At 48.6% G+C, this 19259-nt stretch overlaps 1 protein-coding gene across 1 annotated transcript in view; it reads right to left on the reverse strand.

The window, feature by feature from the left end:
• Pkp1 (plakophilin 1) overlaps nt 1-14752 on the reverse strand; it is a 44188-nt gene extending 29436 nt beyond the window's left edge. The window contains exons 1-2 of the mRNA XM_021198630.1: nt 14302-14752; nt 4193-4299 (exon numbers count right to left, since the gene is read on the reverse strand). Of these exons, the coding sequence (XP_021054289.1) occupies nt 4193-4299; nt 14302-14503 (309 nt within the window). The 5' untranslated portion in view covers nt 14504-14752. The remainder of the gene's footprint in view (nt 1-4192; nt 4300-14301) is intronic.
• Between the last annotated feature and the right edge of the window lie 4507 nt (nt 14753-19259).

Consider the following 19259-nt stretch of genomic DNA (forward strand, 5'->3'; position numbering starts at 1 on the left):
GGCAGGGGCAGGGGCAGGGGCAGGGGCAGGGGCAGGGGCAGGGGCAGGGGAATCTCTGAGTTTGAGGCCAGCCTAGTTTACAGAGTGAGTTCCAGGACAGCTAAGGCTACACAGAGAATCCTTGTCTCATAAAACAAAACAAAACAAAGCAAAACAACACAACCACAACCACAACCACAACACAACACAACAATAGCAACAAAGATTGGGGCTGGAGAGATGGTTCAGCAGTTAAGAGCACTGGTTGCTCTTCCAGAGGACCCTGGTTCCATTCCCAGCACTTACATGGCAGATTACAACCATCTGTAACTCCATTTCTGGGGATCTAACACCCTCACATAGACATGCATACAGGCAAAACACCAATGTACATTAAATAAATAAATAAATAAATAAATAAATAAATAAATAAATCTTTTCAAAATTATTTCAATTATGTCCCAAGTAGTTAGCTTCTGTATTTTACCTCCTAAGTTTACTATGACTTTTCCATTAATGATTATTGCCAAGTGAACAAAAATTGAGTCTAGGAAGAGAAACTATGGCCATTCCCTTCCTTCTCTTGTTGGCATTAGACTTTCCCAAGGAAAGAATTGGCTGAAAGGCTGGGGAAGAGAGGAATGAAAGGGTTTGAATTTGTAGACCTCTTGTGAGTCCCCTAAACATGGATGCATTGTTGACACATAGAAATCTATGGAGACGGCTACAATCAACAACACAAAACGTGTAAGTTCCTAGAATAAGGAAGACGAGTCTTCCCAGGTGAGCGGGTCGTAGGTCAGGGATCTAGGGCACCATACTATTGGGCACCTGTGTGTCCTTCAGTGAATCATTTGTCATCTCTGGACCTGAGTTTCCTACCTTAAAATCCACTGGTGTTTTGCCTGTCTGCTGGTCTGGCTCTGAGAACTGGGATGGGCGCAGAGTCAGCCCATCTGAGATGTCAGGTGTGGGGACATTCTTTGTCTCATGTCACCATTTCCTCCTTCTTCCAGAGGACTGTAGGACTCTTAGGCTCTATTACTGTCTTGCAGGTGATATTTTGTCTCTGGAGAAGGAGGCTGGAGTGACCCATAGTCAGCAGGATGATGCTGAGGGAGTGACCCATAGTCAGTAGGATGATGCTGAGGGAGTGACCCATAGTCAGTAGGATGATGCTGAGGCAAATGGTTTCTTGGACCAGTATTTTCCTTAAGCCCCTAGATGCTTTTCCTATGTCAGACTCACTTCCTAAGCTTAATTATAAGGCTCTTTATATTCAGTTTCCTAAAATTTGTAATATAATTGGTTACTGATAAAATGCAAAAGGTTTTTTTTTAAAACTATAAGGCTGTTAATGATTCAGACTATAAAGTAACACTACTAATTCCAAATTATAGTTACAATTTTCTTTTAGAATGTGCCTATTCTATTGCCTACTCTATATTTAAAGAGAATATTTACTCACTAGGGGTAAAGCCTTAGTATTTGAGAATGGTGAGATGTTTTGGAATCACAATCAACTCTGAAGAACGAAGAGCTCAAAGCAGGCAATACTGTCTCTGATGTAACAGGATCTTAAGGAAATGATAGTGGTACCAAGATGGCTTCTAAGACACACTGAAAACAGTTCCATTTAAAAATGTCTACAGGCTCTAGAAACATTTCAGCAGGATGCTGGTGCTTTATATATTCTGATGTCTTTATCTATTTCTGTTGACCTTTGCTTCTCCCAACTTGACTTGAAGTTCACGGAGGGCAAAGTGAGTCTTTGCCGTGTCATCTACAATGTGTGTCACATGATGCTGTACCCTGCAGTCTCTCAATGCCAGCTGGCTGACCTACCAAATGAATAGAATGTATCTGTAGGAAATGGTCCTTCACCAGTTCTTAGCAACTCCTGAAAACATGCTGACAATGCTTGTGCAGATCGGCCATACACTCCTCCCCGTATTTCCTGTTTTGGGCTGCCATATTGGTTTCACCAGAGGGTGGGACATACAACATTCCATGCTAGTTGTATCAACCATGGGAAGGATCCCACAGGTGCATGGTTTTCTCACACCACAGATCACTATTGCCGTGTTTCCCACTCTTCTCCTCTCTCAATCTGGACCCCCATTTGGTTTTGCTCAGTGCGCAGCTGATTATACGTCTGGCTCCAATATCAATTACTCTACTTCCTCCCGACTCAGCCCCCTCCCTCTGCCAAATCCTCGTGTGTGCTCAGCTCTTCCCAGTTCCCATAGCCTCTCCTGAACTGAGAGGAGACGGGACAAGCCTCGGCAGCCACCCTGTCATGAGTCATGTCTGCAGTGCTGCCAGCAAAGGAGTGAAGAGGGTTGGGCCTTGGGGCTCAGGGAAGGAAAGGGATTTTCAGTGGTTGTCAGAAAATGGGCACAGGGAGGTGTGGGGGCCTTTGGGGAACATTAAAGGTAAGAGAGACAGTTAAGGATTGAGTTAATTATAAGAAAGTGTTAGAAAGGCACTGGCCATATTAGGTATTTTAGAAACACCTCCTCCTACATTTCCATGGTTACACTTTTCATTTGATAACATGGTTAATGTAGCATGATATCCACGGGAATGAAGTAGAAAAACTGGTAGCATCAGTCTCATTTTGTGGAGGGGAAAACTTATACTCAGACTTTACTATTTTACCCAGAGTCTCAGAGGAGAGTGGAAACAGCCTAGAAACCCCTCAGCTCTAGACTGGGCACACGGCATGATTAATCACTTGGATCAACAGGTTCAGTTTTTGCCTTCTGGGGGCTTTACCCAACCCCTTTATTCTGCATCATTAAGACGTCTTCCGAATCTCTCTGGACATCATCACCCTCTGTGTTAAAGCCCTTTCAAATCTATGTGTGCTCTGCAAGTTTGTTCAGTTTGATCCTCTACCTTTATGTTATCCTGAGAGTGACCACCAATATGAATGGCCCAGAAAAAGGACAAGAAGTGAATTTGTAGCAGACTGAGTTCCTGCATTTCTCTCACCTGCAATCCATAACACCCACGAGAGATACAGACGAAGAAAGGAAATCGAGCCACTGTAAAAGAACCCAAAACTCACAAACTGCCCACTCTTCCTGCACAGGACCCCAGGACCTTCAGCAACTTGGAGGGGCATCTGTGATCATTTGTTCAAAACAAATGCTGCTGATCCTGTATCCCCTAGAAGACCCACCCCAGCTCTGCTTGGGAGCGTATCTTTTATCCTGGCTTGTTCAATGTTTTGGGAACTTCACAAAAGAATTCCCAAGGACAAAGCAGGTTAATGTTGAAATTAGCAAAAATAAACAAAAATCATGGAACTTGAGGGCTCTGGGAAACCTTGGGTGCTGCATAGCCCGGTGTCCCTGGTTCTGGAATATCCAGGGATACGCTGATTCACATGACTGTATCCAGAGCACACAGCACAGTGCTGTGTATAGAGCTCAGCTCTGTAGGTATCTCAGGAAACAGCTAGGTGGGTAGAGGGAGTTGGAGAAGACAGAGCCAGAACCAGGATTAAAGGATCTAGAAGTAGCTCCACCCACTTTAATTTTTTTTTTAAACCTTGCGAATTTTCATCTGCTTTTTATGCATATTACTTCATTTACTCTTGCCAACAAACCCAAGAAGTCTTTGTTATATCTGCCTGACTTGTGAGGAACTTAAGTCCTGGAAGTCGAACCCCAAAGACGCAAGCTCAGTGAGGGGCAGAGCTTGAATCTGAACCCAGACTTCTCTGACCAGAAAACCCAAACAAAGCTTTATTCCTAGAAGGGCAGCTTTGCAGAAGCAGCATGTTCTCCTGATCTCAGGGGATTTCGGGGCACTTCTTTGATCACCAGTATACATGAAAAGAGAAAGTACTTCATGATTCTCCACCCCCCCAAAAAAAACCCTCTGTTTACAAAGGACCAGAATTCAAACTTCTCATATATCCTGATCAAATCAGAAAAATTGGGAAACAGACTCTTAAAAACGCTTTCTCTAAAATGTTCTCATGAGATACTCAGAAATACCCAATCAGCATCAAAGGAGATTGCACATAGTCCCCTCTGAGGCAGTAGCCAAGCTGACAGCCCTCATCAGATCTGCAATCCTGACTGACTGACTGAAGTCTGCATTCCTCTTTTTGAGCAACCGGTGAAAGCTTTCTCCCTTGGGAACCCCAGGCCATGCCCACAAATGTTCCAGATCTTTCAGGATGGAAGCAGTTCCTTACCGGATATCCCCACGAGCCATTCCCTGCCTGGAACTTGGAGAAGTAGCTGCTTCTGCTCGTGGTGCCGTAGTTGTTGTAATTGTCAGTCAGCCCATCATACATGGAACCTGCAGGGCAGAGAAGGACGGTTAGGACAGGGATGACCGTCATCCATCCCTGCTCCCGTGCTCCCTGCACACACAGACGGGTCCACAACCTCTGTGGAGGGAAACTGTCCCGAGTTCCTGCGGAAGGATGGAGACTGGCTCATCATCTGATGGTCACGCCACCTCTTTCCATATCCACCATAGCCAGGGCCCACCAAAGAACCACCAGCCTGCTCTTAGACCCCCCTGGGAGACATTGACACCTACAGGTCAGGAGCTGTCCTGGAGAGCCTTGGAAGACAGCAGTTCCACCCCAGGGAATCACAAGTCCGTGCTCCACAAGGAGGAGATGCCCACTTGGGGAAGGAAGGCAGGATCTTGACATTCCAGGTTCAGAGCTTCAGGGTCAGAGCCTCACAGCAGTGCAAACTGTTTAGAGTCTGCTTCTGTCAGGACTGTGAACTCAAACCTGAGCCCAGCCCCCACAGGCGATCAGGTAACCTGCCCCTTCCTTCTCCTCTGAGGTCCCTTGGCTGGTAAACGGGGAACAATGATCAACCTCAAAGGGCCAGTGAGGATTAATTAATGTTTTCACAGTGCTTGGAGACCCACAAATGACAGGCTCTGCGGGAGGACAGAGTGTCATTAATGTTATTAGCGGGCGAAGTGGCTTTGAATCACAGAAAGCAGGCTCAATCTGGGGTTTGAGCAGGAACCCATCTTCCTTCTCTCTTTCTCAGAATGGCAGGAAAGGGGGGGGAGTGTTACAACAGAGCATCAACCTCAAGCAAGCTGGTCTGTTTGAGATCCTAGTGTCATGAGACATCAGTCACAGTGACAGAGCATTCCCCGTGATGAATGTCTCAAAGCCAGGGTCAAGGCAAGGGCTTCTTCAGGAAATCCCTGCTGAGCAGCCTTGCTCAGAGCAAACCACTCTAGTCTCTGCTATATCTGCTGCTGTACCCCAAGTCATGAGCCACCTGGTGTCCTGCTTCCTCAGCTACATTGGAAGCTCCAAGAAAGACCAACCCATGGTTCTCTGGCCTTCGTATCCATCGCAAGGCTTGCTCACACTCATTAAATGTAGCCTCTCAGAGTAAAGGCGAGCAGGAAGGTGAGCGCCTTCTGAGAGGGATGCATTCCTTCCCTCTAAGGTGATATTTGGGATCCCCCATCAGAAACCCTGTCTAAGGAGGAGGGCTGGACCTTGACCTCCCTTAACATTAACCCTTCCACTTCTGCCAAGCCACCCAGCTCTAGGTAATTTCCTAGGAACTAGATTGTCTGAATTGGGAACAAGAACAAGAGAGACAGTTAAGAATTGGGTCAGCATCCTGCCTGCGGCCACCTCCTCTGTCCCAGCTCAAGACCCATAACAAAGGGTTTTTTCCTTTGACTCTAATTCCTCTTCTTGGAGGGTGGACAGGACAGGAATATTGGCCGTGGCAGTTTGCCCCAGCAGCCTAAATATGCGAAAATTGGTCCTGGTCTGGCTCATAAACTCTCTCTGGGCCTCAGCTTTTTTTTTTTTCTGGAAAAAAGTCTCCTTCTCTGTATCCTAAGTGGTCCATATACTTTGAGAGCTTCATGGCTACAGAATTATAGTGACATATGCCTGATGCATCTAGAGAAACTTCTCTAAGGCTCAGCTTTCATGGGCTGACAACTGAGACTGACCCGGCCTTCTCTGCCTCCTGCCTCAGGGTTGTCCCAGAGGCTTTCTGTGCATAGAGCCCCAAAACCCCACCTCATAAGGCCCAGGTCCATGCCTTCCCTTAAAAATGAAGTCCTAGGATTCTGCCCAGTTCCCAAAGGCTCTGACTCACTCCTACCCCTCTGCAGGTTTGCTCCTGACCCCATCCAAAGTGCAGCTGCTCCTCTGGACAAACCGTGTTGCCATAAGGAACAGGAAGACTTGGTCACTAGAGAAGGGGGGTCCCAGCCAGGCACAGATGCAATCAGGACTTCAAGGGGCTGACATCCAGGTCTCACCCACCTTGATCCGGTCTGTGTCTGTCATCTCCTCTAAAGCTTGGCAGGCCAGTGTCTGCCTGGCTCTCATCTCTTGAGGAGGCATTTCTCCCCAAAGGGCAGGTAAGGGTCAGCCAGCTACTCCCAGATGGAAACTCTGGGGTGGTGACAGGTACTTCAACAAAGCCCCGGGGGAGGCCTCCTACTTTAAGAATTGTCTCCTGGAGGCTCCCACCCAGGCCTCCACCCCAGCGAGAGAGAATCTACCAGCGTGACCTGATCCCTATAGGTCAGATGAAGCTTTTCGCCTTCCCATGCCCTTCCCCAGCCTGGCTGTCCTCTTATACATCCATCCAGGCAAAGCAGGAGCCTTGCCACAGAGGCGGAAATGGACACGTGGACACAGGGACAGATGGAAGCAGAGGATGGGATGCTCTTTTCTCCCCAGAGCTAGTCCCCATACCTCCAAGTGACTCAGGTGAAACTCCGCTCTGAGCGTAATTCTCAAATACTTGTTCCTTCCAGGCAATCCCCGGAAGGCACCCCTCAAAACCTATCTGCAATTAGGGAGCTGCCTGGATCCCCGTGAGAGGGAGGGAGGCAGCCTTCTCTCCTGACCCCAGGGTGCCTGGATGGTAAGCTCTGCCCCCTAGAGAATGAGTTCCACAGCAAGAACATTGCAGGCATAACCATGACGGCTCACTCTCCTCCTGGTCTCTTCATTTCTACAAAACTCACGCCTGGGAAGCCTATCTTGGCCATACTTGCATCTGCTGCCTATACAGCTCATGCCTGTACTATCTCTAGGACTGGACACTCCGGGTACCTTTACAGGGCCAGAATCATAGCTCTGTTTTCCTAGGGATCCTACATACAAGGCACTGCTTTCTTTGTGGCTTGGCCAAACTGGCCTGAGCTGGACATTTTGGGGCCACTTTTCCTCCCCTGTCCAGTCAGCCAGTCCTGTGGGAAAGGTACTCTGGTACCTAGAGGCTCAAGACCACCATTTAATGCCAAAGGAGATTAGAGTCTTAGAATTCTATCAACCAGGGCTTTCTCTACCCCAAATGTTCTTTGAGGGTAGTGTTAACTAGAACAAGAGAGGAGGCTTCATGAAATTACAAATGCCCTAGTCTGTGTCCTTGAGAAAGAGTCTTTATCCTGTGTGGAGGTAAAGGGAGGACATCTGAACATCCAGTCACCCCTCAGAATCCTACTGTCCTTCCCAACAAGTGTCTGCCCGCCCACTCTTCTCTACATGGATTCACTTGCCATGATGTTGGCTTCTTAGATGGCTGGCAGCCATCTCCATGTGGGCAACATCATCAGGGACACAGCTGCCTACACACAGAACCCAATGCCTTAGAATATCAAAGAGTTCCCCTTATCTACAAGCAGCGTGAGCTCTTTGTCTCGGTCGGTGTCAACGTAGAATTCCACTGGGTGGAACCGTGTCAGACAGAATACTGTACTCCTGTGCAGGTCCCCCTTGCCCATCTTCTGTTCTGTGCCTTAGACGAGACTGGCTGGCTTTTGTGTGTCATATGGGCAACCCAAGCTTTCCCCGGCTACAGAATCTTTGAAAGGCTGGTAAGCATGGGAGGGGTAACTCAGCCTTTTCCCCTTTCAAGCTTTCAAACAGTCACACCCACAGCCCTTGAAGCATTCCTTCTCTTCTTGAGCCAACCCCCATCTGCATTCAATACTCTGCACAAAAATAAGCTACAGATGTTTCCACACATCTCTCTCTCTCTCTCTCTCTCTCTCTCTCTATATATATATATATATATATATATATATATATATATATATATATATATATATATNTATATATATATATATATATATATATATATATATATATATATATATATATGTGTGTGTGTGTGTGTGTGTGTGTGTGTATGTGTGTGTGTGTGTGTACACATAATTTTATTATTTTAACATTTATTTATTTTTATTTATTCTTTACCCACGCATCTTTTAATACTCCAAACCTCCATCACAACAGCATGAGACCTGGGTCCAATGGCTGCACTTACTCTATCTATGTTGGCTGGTACACTGTGTGGGGTCTTCTTGGAGTGTGAGGTCTGTACGACTGTGTGCGTGTACATGTGTATCTATGTGTCTGTGTGTCTGTCGGTCCAACATGCACATGCATGCTCTTCTTCCAGAAAGCTGGGGGCTCTCTAAGCAAGGGATTTTGTACTTAAACTAGAGGCACCTCATCTCCATCCCCAGGATAAGCTTCTATATCACAAAGGTCCCCAGGACAAGGCCTGCCTGACTTAACAGGCAGCCCTCAGGGATAGACGGCACCTGAAACGCCTCCATTTCCCTTCTCCCAAACCTCTCTCCTTTGCTAAGCCGGATTTGTCAGAAGGAAGCCCCTCTGGAAGTCTTCATCTATGTCCCATAAGGCTGACACATCTTCTTACTTCTACCCCTAAATCAAGCACATCTCTTCATCACTATAAAGATCTTCAGAAAGAAGCCTATAATCTTTCAGCTTTGAAAGGTTCCTTACCCACCCCTGCCCCAGAGCTCTCTTCATCCATGGTACCCACAAGCAGACACAGCGAGAGGAATTTAAATGAGGCAATAGAGAGAACTCCTTGGAAGACACATTCGAGACACCACCCCCAAGAGATATTCGAGAGTGGGAAGGAACCCCACTCTCCCTGTGTAAACAGATGATCAGGGATCCCAGGAGGACTTGTGTTACTCTGCTCTCTGGGCCTCTCCCAGGCCACAGGGAGCACAGACCAATGCGTCTCCTCCCCAGGAAGAGTTCGGTACAACTTCATCAAGCACTCACTCTCTGCTGTGGTTCTTGGCTCCTTCCTGGGCACATGCATACAACAGAAAGACCCAAACATACCATGCTGCCCTCATTAGGCACCCTCTTCTCAGCCTCATAAGACTCCTGCAGGCTTTGCTGAGCAACGGTTAAAGCCAGCTCTGATGGCGCCTGTTCTATCTGATAGGACCTGTGTGGCTTCAACTGAACCCACAGCTTGGGTAGAGCCCAGACCTGTATTGTGGAACAGGCCTCGTAGAGACAGTGTGGTGGGTAAACGTAGGGAAGGGTTAGAGGGGAACTCAGTTGTGGTCAGGAGTAAAACCCATCACGTAGGAACCACTGCTCTAGGGAAGCAAGAACCTGGTATGTCAGGTTCAGGGATTCCTTGTGCTGGTCCGACATGAGTGAAGGGTGGGGACTGGGATCATAATTCTGAACTTTGATATATGGCAGAGTCAGCGAATGAAGGTTTTAGAGTGCCAGCTTTCAGACTGACTAAGTCAGAACTGCAGACAGTGGGACCTAGGTACTTGTTTTCTAAAAATAGAATTTTTTAGAACCTGCACCTAAGTTTGTGATTAGGTGATGAGAACCTTAATTTTTGCAGGCTAGCTAGGATATTTACTAGAGAGATGAAACAGTTAGGGAGTCTTAAGTCTTTTTGAAAGACAGCCACAGGCAGTTTGGGCAACGTCTTTGCAGAGGGAGAGGATTATAAATCTATTTCTGAAGGGCACAAAGCACTTTTGATATGCTCTTACCCAGTTCACAGCTGCAGAGACCCAGAGAAAAGTATTGACTTGTCCAAGGCTACATAGAAGAGAAGAGTAACAGCCAAGCTGGGCTCCTGCACAATACAAGCTCAACAGGTAGTATGTGTACATGCCTACGCTATGTGCTAAGTGTGTATTTGTACATGTGCACGCATGGGATGTGTTGTGTGTGTATCTGTGAATAGATGTATGTAGCAAATGCATGTATTCATATGGGGAGATATATTCATAATGTAAAATACACATATGTATGCATATATGCATGTGCTAAATGTTTGCACACAAGTGTATGTGCATGTGTGTGGTGTTTGTATGTTATATATGTGTATGTATGTATATATATATATATATATATATATGCATCATGTATGAGTATGTGTCAAATGTGCATATATGTATGTGCATATATGTCTATATTCATGTGTATTATAGTATGTGTATATATGTAATGTAATTGCGCATGTCCATGTGTCTAGAGAAACTGTATGTCTACAACATATATATCCATGTGAAGAATGTATGTACATGTATATAACACACATGCCATACCCCATCACAAAAACACTTTTCAGATTCTTAAGCCTAGAATAAATGGCATGCTAGTATTTGCAATTTGGGCGGGCAGCCCCCCACAGGGTTACCTGGCAGTGTGGCCACCGCTCCCATATTCTACCCTCCAATATATTTTTACAAACTCTGCCAGGGAGCTGAGCAGAGGACGGGATCCAGCAAAACAAATAGCACTTGCTACGAAACGCCCTGGGATACTCCACATTTTTGCATGTGTTGTAACAGGTCAACAGAAATATTGGCTAAAACCCCAACTTCAAGCCAAGATACATGGTAAAGAAACAGAATTGGTTCATTTGAAGTTTAATTAGTATGTTTTGCCTCTGGAACAAGCTTAAACACAAATGCCCTTTAGCATCTCTCATCTCAGCTTGGTGCCTGAGAAAACAACCCCACAGTGGTGTCTACCCACAGTCCATGGCCAGGACAGGGCAGCTTTCAAGGATGGAGTGAGCAGAACCTTCCCCGGGTGGGGGTTCATGCTGAGACACAGACAAATACAAACACGCAAGTCACCAAAGGCAGGGCCGCCCAAGGCTGCCCTTACAGGGCACACAGGAGCAGGCATGAGACTGCAGAGCCTGAACAGGCGGGAAACTTGGAGGGTGAGCAGGCACCTCCTCAAATCCAGCCAAACCCCAGCCTCTGCTCACGGAGGAGTAAAGGTTCTGTGCATTAGTGGGAAATACCCACTGAAGGGAGAAGGCAGAAGTTCTGGCCCGGGATGGGGATTTAGACTCACAGATAGTTCGTTAAGCACCACCACCTTGCGGTTAAAATGCTGGTCATGGTAGATACTTTGGAAGAAGCAATAGAAGAAAGCTCCTTTTAGGAAACTTTGTGTGTGATCTGCGGGTCTTGGTGGCCGTTGTTGTGCTTGAATCAAATGAGATATGGGATAAGTTGAAGGGAGAGATTCCAGATGCAGTGTAGACATCTGAAAGGAGCCGGTTAGCCCTCCACCTTCACAGGACAGCTTGTTATGAACAACCACTGAAACCTTTCCCAGAAACATCAATACTCCCCAGCAAAGATCTCTTGCTGAACAGATTACACACACACACACACACACACACACACACACACACACACACGCACACACACACACGCACACACACACATTATATATGTACATAGGCACAAGCACACAAGCATGCACACATACACACACACATACACACACACTATCCCCCCCCACACACACACCAGTTGCTTCTTATTTCCCACATCATCAGGAAGACAAATACCTTACACACAAAGGGATACCCTGAACACACAGGAGAGCTACTTCATGGACATCCCTTGGGTAGATAGCAACCTCCCTCTGCATGGTCTTTGGCCTGCTCTCTTGGGGACTTTATGACCAAGTTGAAGGATCTGGCCTACCACGAATAAGGAGGGTATAGCTAGATACATACATTAAAATGGTGCCAGCTTCCTTATCCGGCCCTTAACAGCTCAAAATTCCCTTCCTAAAGAGAAGGTGGTAAGGGTGGGCCTGATGGACGAGAGTCTGGGGAAACACAAAGAAAGGCCTCTTCTAAGCGCCAGGGCCATTGGTAAGTTTTGCCTGGCCGTTCACCAGGGGCACAAGGAACAGTGGCCATTTTGCCGAGCCACCCCTTGGGTGGAGCCAGCCTTCTTTAAAGTGTGGGTTCTAACAAAGAGGCTCTGGATATGAAGCAAGGAGCTCCAGACCCTATTGAAACTAGTGTTCTGCTCCAGGAGAAGATTATGTGAGAATTCAACTGTCCAGGGAGCAGAGACCTTCCATGGCTGCCAACTGGTCTCTGCCAACATGGAAAGCAGGCTCCTGGCATGGAAATCACCAGAAGAAGGAGAGCGCAGAATGGCTGTGCAGCAGACACACACTTGGGCGTTTCAGATGAAGAGGACAGAGAAATCTGACGAAAACAAAGCCAGATAAACCAGCCGCACCAGCTCCAAGTGCCCCAACCGCCTATTCCAGCTGGGAGAACTGGCCCCCTTTGGGAACCTCCCCAGAGGCTGAGGTTAGAGCAGACACACCTACAGGGCCAGTCCCAGGAGAGTTTCTGGACAAGTATGCACTAGGAGGCATCAGGGTCAGCCCTAAGACTTCACCTGGATGAATCCCCTTGGGGAACCTTTGGTAGAGACATCATCAGATGGCTACCCACAAAGCCCAAGCTAGAAGCAGCACTTTGAGATGACAGATGTCAGGGAACACCCTGATAGGTTAGGGAGAAGGAATGTTTGGGCCCTGAACACAGGTTTGAGATTTTCCTGGTTCTAGGATCTGGAAGCTGAGACAGGTAGAGCAGGGGGGAGGGGTGGGGGAAGGGGTGGAAAGGGACAAGGTTAGGCACTAAGCAGAGAGGAGTGGGTGGCCTTAAGCTGTGCCCTGGGCTGTGGCTCCAAGAGGCCCTTTGTCACTCCAAACCTGCTTTCAAATGAAGAGGTGACAAAGGCGGTAAATAAAAGGGGAGTTAGGCAAGGGAGTGCGCATCTGTTAGGACAGAAGCCAGGCGCCCAGACAGGGGCAAAGGGCACAGAGAGCAGCAAAGCTTTTTGGTGTGGGAGGTGGCAGAGTCTGCCAACAGCCATTTTCTCTTCCTTAGGTCTACCAAGGGATCACTAGGGAACAGAGGAAAGAGGACACATGCCAGGGGCAGAGTGTGGGCCTGCTGGCACGCTGGAGGGCTGGCACAAGTCTACTTCCTTTGTTTTTTCCTTGTCCCTTTCTCCCATCGCCCTCTCCCCTCCCCCAACCAGGTCTCTATAAGCATGCCGTGCTTGACCTGGACTTTTATTAGCATTTTACTTCATTTGGTTAAATAATAAAAACAAATGCGTTCAGGTTTTGCTAATGATATTTGTTAACCGAAGGTTAGCATATTTCTTACTGGGAATCCTTTGTATGGAAATTTCACCCTAAAATCCCCACCTGTAACACCTTGTCAGGTGCACTTTCCACCTTCAGGGACCTGGTCCCTTACTCCTGGCCTCCCCCAAACTGAGGCTTGTCACTCACACAGCTGGAGGCGGGGCGGGGAGGAAAAGACTGGAAGCCCAAACTCACTGTGCAGAGGGCTCAGTTGTGACTGAGAGTGTTCCCCCCCCCCAAATCCATTTCTGGTTTGACACTATTTTCTACTTAAGCTGGGTCAGGGGAAGGGGGCTCTGTATTAAGGGTTAGAGAAAGAGAGCGAGCACTCACACCTCCTTCCTTGTTATAGGAGAACTGACCCTATGATAGTCTCCTAATCAGATTTGCATCTTTGGTTTGGTTAGAGACTCTATATAAAATATCAAGGGATCCCAGGGACTAGTGTGTGTGTGTGTGTGTGTGTGTGGGTGGGTGGGTGGGTGGAGGGGGTGCTCCCTGACTCCCCATTCCATAATGCCTCTCCTGAACCAAACTCCATCACAGTAATTGAGTCGCTCCCTTTCCTCCTTCAAACACCACCTTCGCTAGGATCCCTCTCCGCCTGGGCACAAGTCGGGTTTTGATGATTGCAAAACCTGAGGAACGTGATTGAGAGGATGTGGGGAGAGGTAGGCGAGAGCACCCGGGTGTGAAACTTTACCGGATCTGAAACTTTAGGACAGACACTTGAAGATAATCGGAGGCTGGTACCCCTGAAGCAGGACTGGGAAAAGAGCTATCTGGATTCAGGAGTTAATCCCAGCTGTGTCCCCTAGTGAGCTACCCATCCTAACCCACAGCGTGCCATCAATCCCCAGCAGCAGGCTGGCTGGGGGCGGCTGGGTCCACCCTATGGCAATGGCCTGATTGCTGAGATGTGGGCACTCTTCACAGACTCCGTCGGAGCTGGCTGACAGTCCCCACCGGGCCGACAGAAGTGCGCCGGGAGGGACGCACCGTCCCAAGGGCGCCGCGCGCTCCCCGCGCGCCTTTACCTCGGTTGGAGTGACTCAAGGTGGACGACTGCGAAGACTTGGACTTCTGCCGTTTGACGGTCATCAACACCTGCTCCTGCACGCGCTGCCTACCGGACGTGCCGGTCTTCATCTTTTGGTCAGAGGGCAAAGCGAGCGTGGAGTTGTCCTGGTCCTGGAAGCATTCGTACGCCAGCGCGGTCTTGAGCGGAGAGTGGTTCATGGTGGCGGGAGGCGCGGGCCAGGGGAGCCGAGAGTGTGAGCGCGGGCCAGGGGAGCGAGAGTGCAAGCCGGGGGTGCGAGCGAGCGCCTGTTCTCCTCTCAGCGGCTCCCTATGGCCATAGAGCGCTGGTCCGCGTGAGGGCTCCCGGCTGCTGCTCCTGGCGCCTCCACCCCGGCTCGTCCCTCAGTAGGCACTGGCCGGACCCGCCCTCCGTCAGACAGGATATACCACCCCTGCCCTGCGCCACCCACTCCGCAGGCCGCCGCTCAGACGCGAGCTGCAGGGCACTGTGGCTGCCAGGAGGGCGCTGGGGTGTGTGTGCTGGGCGGCGGGGAGTGCCCGGTGTGCCAAGCTCCCAAGCTCGTCCTTCCTCTCCCGGTGACGGTGACGACGTGAGGTGCAGGGGAGACGCCCCTGGGTCCTGCTCCTGCTGGCTCCAAGAGAAAGTGCGCGCTCAGCTAAGGACCAACAGGGGACCTCTGTCGAGGAAAAGGGAGCTCTTCTAGCTCAGTTCTCCCTCTCCGCTCCCCGCCCCCCATAAAGTGAAGCGACCCTCAAGCACTGAGGTCATAGCAGAGGCCAGCCCTGTTCCTTGGGGACTCTCAGGCTGATGGATGATGGATTTTGGCCACCGGCCAAAGAGAGAGCTTTTAGCTTGAAGGGAATGAAGTCAGGGGCAGGGGCAAGGCAAGACTTAAAAAGCAAAACAACCCACAAAGTAACACTGTCACTTGTGGATACACCCAACACAGAAGTCCTATCAACAATGGACCTTCTCTGAAACAACATGTACTACCCCCATACCAATGCCTGGTGTCCAATGGATGGGCAACCATAAGAAGTTAAGATAAACACTAACTTGAAACCTACTCAGACCCTTGCTGGAAAAACTCCCCACTATATGCCAGCGAACTGTGTGTGTTTTCCTCTATGTGCACACAACCTTGGGATGTGTGTGTGTGTGTGGGGGGGGGATGTTTCAAGCACGTGGCACCCTCCTGAGCGATGGAGGGAGCCCACAGCAGTGCATTTGCTGTGTGACAGCAGCTGAGTCCTCTTTAAAGCTCTTTGATGGCAATCTTTCTTAAAGGCATCACAGCCTGCTTTACCCACTGAAGCAAGCGATACTGGAAATATCTTATTCATTTCTTGATGCCTCGGGTTTCTGGTTCCGGATATCCACCACTGATGTGCGCAGCTGTGACATCTTGTCAGCTTAGGTTGAGGGTCTCAGTGACTGAATGCTGTTGGTCTTGCCTTCAGGTGTAGCTGTACCTCGTTGCCCACAGGAGTCCTTTTCCGCTTGCTTGCTCCTTTAATCTGCAGAGGAAGGAGAAATCACAAAGTAAGACTGGTTGCTACTTATGCGGCAAGGAACTGCCAAGGAGACTGACTGCAACCAAGTGATGGTCTCATCTTTCTTCCAGAGAAGTGGGTGCCACATGCAGGCAGCTTGGCTGTTCCTCAGACTCACGGGAACCACCTGCACAGCAGATTGTTCTAAAGCAGACCTTAGCTTCCTCTAGAGACAGTGGTATGCTTGAGGGCTGTGCTCTTAAAACAAACAAACAAACAAACAAACAAACAAACGAGACAGATGTGAGCCCAAGCATGCCACTGTTAGTGACTAAAGTGAGACACCTTCAATCCATTGTCACCACCCCACTTTTGAGAGTTTGCATCCAGCCACAGACTGTTGTGCACACCACAGCCTGGCCCCACATGTTAATGGTAAGAAGAGAAGCAGCCTGCTCCCAGTAAGTGACAAAGCCTGTCTTCTAACCAGTTCTGGTGGCTCCTGGGCCATTGCTTATCCTTCACACTACCCAGCCTCTCTTAAAAGTCCTATAAAATGGGCATTAAATGCTGTATACATCGGTTCCATGAGGGCTCAAGTGTACTATAAAGTACACACAACAGCTTATAAAAATGCAACTCCATTATAGCATACATTTGGACTGCCGGAGACCTAACATGTTAGCCATAATAAACCTTAATTGAGTCTTTAAATAATGATAATTCTGCTATCTTCTGTAATACACAGGGCCCTGAAGCAGGTGATGGGGTAGCTCATATTCTTATGAAAATCAAGTCCATGGAAGCCCAAACTGATTTCCTTTAATAACCGTTTCCGGGTGTAAAGTTCAATTGGTCTAGCTCCTGCTGTATGATTTGGATATTGACATTATTTTTACCACAATAGGAATAGGAAGCATTTGGAGTATGTTCCTACAAGCCTGGTGCTTACAGATAGGGCTATGGGGCCTCTTTATGTGGCCCATGCCATCCTTACAATGATCCTATGAACTTGGTACCATCACCATCACTGTTTCTTTTCAGATTCGGAGACTGAGGCACTGTAAGTTTACCCAGTTAGTAATTGGCAGAGCAACTGGATCCAGAATGTGGCAGTACTTGGCTGCTTCCTTACGATTTCTTTATCAAGCAGTGGGCTCTGAACCCTTTCAACGCCTTGGATGTGTGTGTGTGTCTGTGTGTGTGTGTTGTGTGAGTGTGTGTGTGTGTGTGTGTGTAATATTGCATATACAGTTCCAGTACTGGGAAGTCAGGCATGCTTGTCACTATCCTCCCTTGTGGTGTGTCTTGCTGTCTCTGTGACATCTCCTGTCTCCTGCACCACATCTGTAAAGTGATGGGCAGCTCTGGTGGCTCTTCATGGGGCACTGAAGCTGTGATCTCATTGAGATGTTTATAGGTTAGGGGGATCTCAGGTCCTCTGTTCAGTGCTTTTGCTTTTCACCGCTGCTCTCAAGGAAGTGTGAGAGAGCCCTTACCTTCTCACAGGGAGTTGAGCAGCGCTTCTCAACCCCCACTGCGCACAACAGCACATTCTCTTTGAATGTCTTCTTTATCCCACCCCCAAACCTCTAAACTACTCTGAAAGGTATTACTCTTCATGCTGCAAGCACACTTAGAAGCTGAGCCATTGGTGACACCAAGGACTTGTGCGCTATGAGAAAGAAGAAAGGAATGTTCTAGTCTCCTGGAAAGGACCAGAGGAAGGAGGGGTATTCATCTATTCGGGCCATCTCCCTTCCTCCCAGGTGGGGGTCCTAGCTCAGAAGCTACACAGAAGAGAAAGGAGCCCTGCTAAGGTGCTGAGAGATGCGGTGGCTCAAGCAAAGCTCTACAGCATACTTCCAGGAGACTGTTGAGCACACATCTGGACCGTGAGAGAATTCTGATGGTCCATTTGAGACTGGAAACCGAATGGTCTGTTCCTGGGAGAATTTTTATCTTGACCTAATTATTAAACAGTACAAAAGCAGGATTGCGTCCTCCAAGTCATTGAAAGAAATGAGTAAGAACGGACCTCTAATTTTGTTTGCCACTTGCCTACGGCATTAAACTGACCCAGATTGTGAACCGCAACACTCAAGACTCCCTCCCAGTCCTCATGAGAGCAGGACATCTTGTGGCCTTGGTGGAATCTGAGTTCATTTAGGCAATATTTGTGTACTGCGCAACCACTCAGTGTGTGATGGGGAAGCCCCAGCAATGGAGGATGGCCCAGGGAAGGCTCAGAGGTTTTTTGGGATCTTGCTACTTCTAACAGGGATGGGTGCAGCTTCTGCCTACTTGGATTCAGCCCTACTGAATGAGTGAATCACCTCCACCTGTACGTCTCCCCCTACAATCTAATACAGAATCCCCAGGGATAAAGAAGGTGGGATATTCCTGTTCTCTGGGCTCCTATGCTTGTCAGGGTGGTCCCTCCTTATTTACCCCATATCTCTGCATCTGTCCCATGTTCTAAGACAGTGGCCATGGGGCTGGCTCTGCTCTCAAGCCTTTTCTTGCTGAAGTTTATCAGCCATATAGCAGGCTCCTCAAGCCCTGTCCATGTCAGGTCTCAACCTCCCTGAGACATCCACACCACCTCCTCCTCCCTAACCTAAACATGTGCCCTGTCTTATCCTCCATCCAGCTTTCTCTTGCTTCCCCATCGCTATGCTGATGCCTGTTCTCATGCCTTCCCCCATGTAAGCTATTCCCCCTGCATGGATCATGCTAAGTCAGGCACTTAAGTGCACTGAGTCCTACCTAAAGTGAGCCAGAGGCCATACCAACCCCTGGAACTTACACAATAAGAAACATCCAGTTTGCATCTCACAGGGCTTACATTCTAAAGGGATGCACGAGGGCAAACTATGAAATGAGCTAGCAAAATGGCAGCAAGTTATATTTGGTTCCATGTGGGAAACATGAGCGGTGATAGACTACAGAGAAACAACTGTAGGCTCCCCCTCACCTCCCCTGGGGACAGAGAATGCCACAGGCTGAGACCTGCAGCACCAAGGCAGCTGTCTGTCTCTGGTGGAGCTTCAAGCTGGCATACCCTCGGGACCTGTACATGAGTGACAGGGAGGCAATAGGCTCAAGGCGGGCAGGCAGTACCGCTCTGGGGGACTGTCTGTGGTGGCTGTTGCTATCATCAGTTAAAGTTACATGACATTTAAAACGCTGTCACATTTCAAGCACCTGGTAGCCACACGTCAGTGGTGGGCACTGTACTGTGGGAAGAGCCGTATTCTGTAACCCCTGTCTAGTTGAACTTTCTAAGAGTAAGGAAGAGCTGTTCACAGGTGTTAATCAAGGTGGTGACAAACCGTCCTACCTCCGCCCCCATTGCAGTTCATTCCTGTTATCTGTGAAGAGCAATTCCCAAGCCAGATCCAGTCTCCCACTGGGAGGCCATTGTGTAACCCTGTCCGTATGCCTTGCCCGACTTCAT

Source organism: Mus pahari, chromosome 5 (assembly GCF_900095145.1).
Source record: "Mus pahari chromosome 5, PAHARI_EIJ_v1.1, whole genome shotgun sequence".
Taxonomy (NCBI): Eukaryota; Metazoa; Chordata; class Mammalia; order Rodentia; family Muridae; genus Mus; species Mus pahari.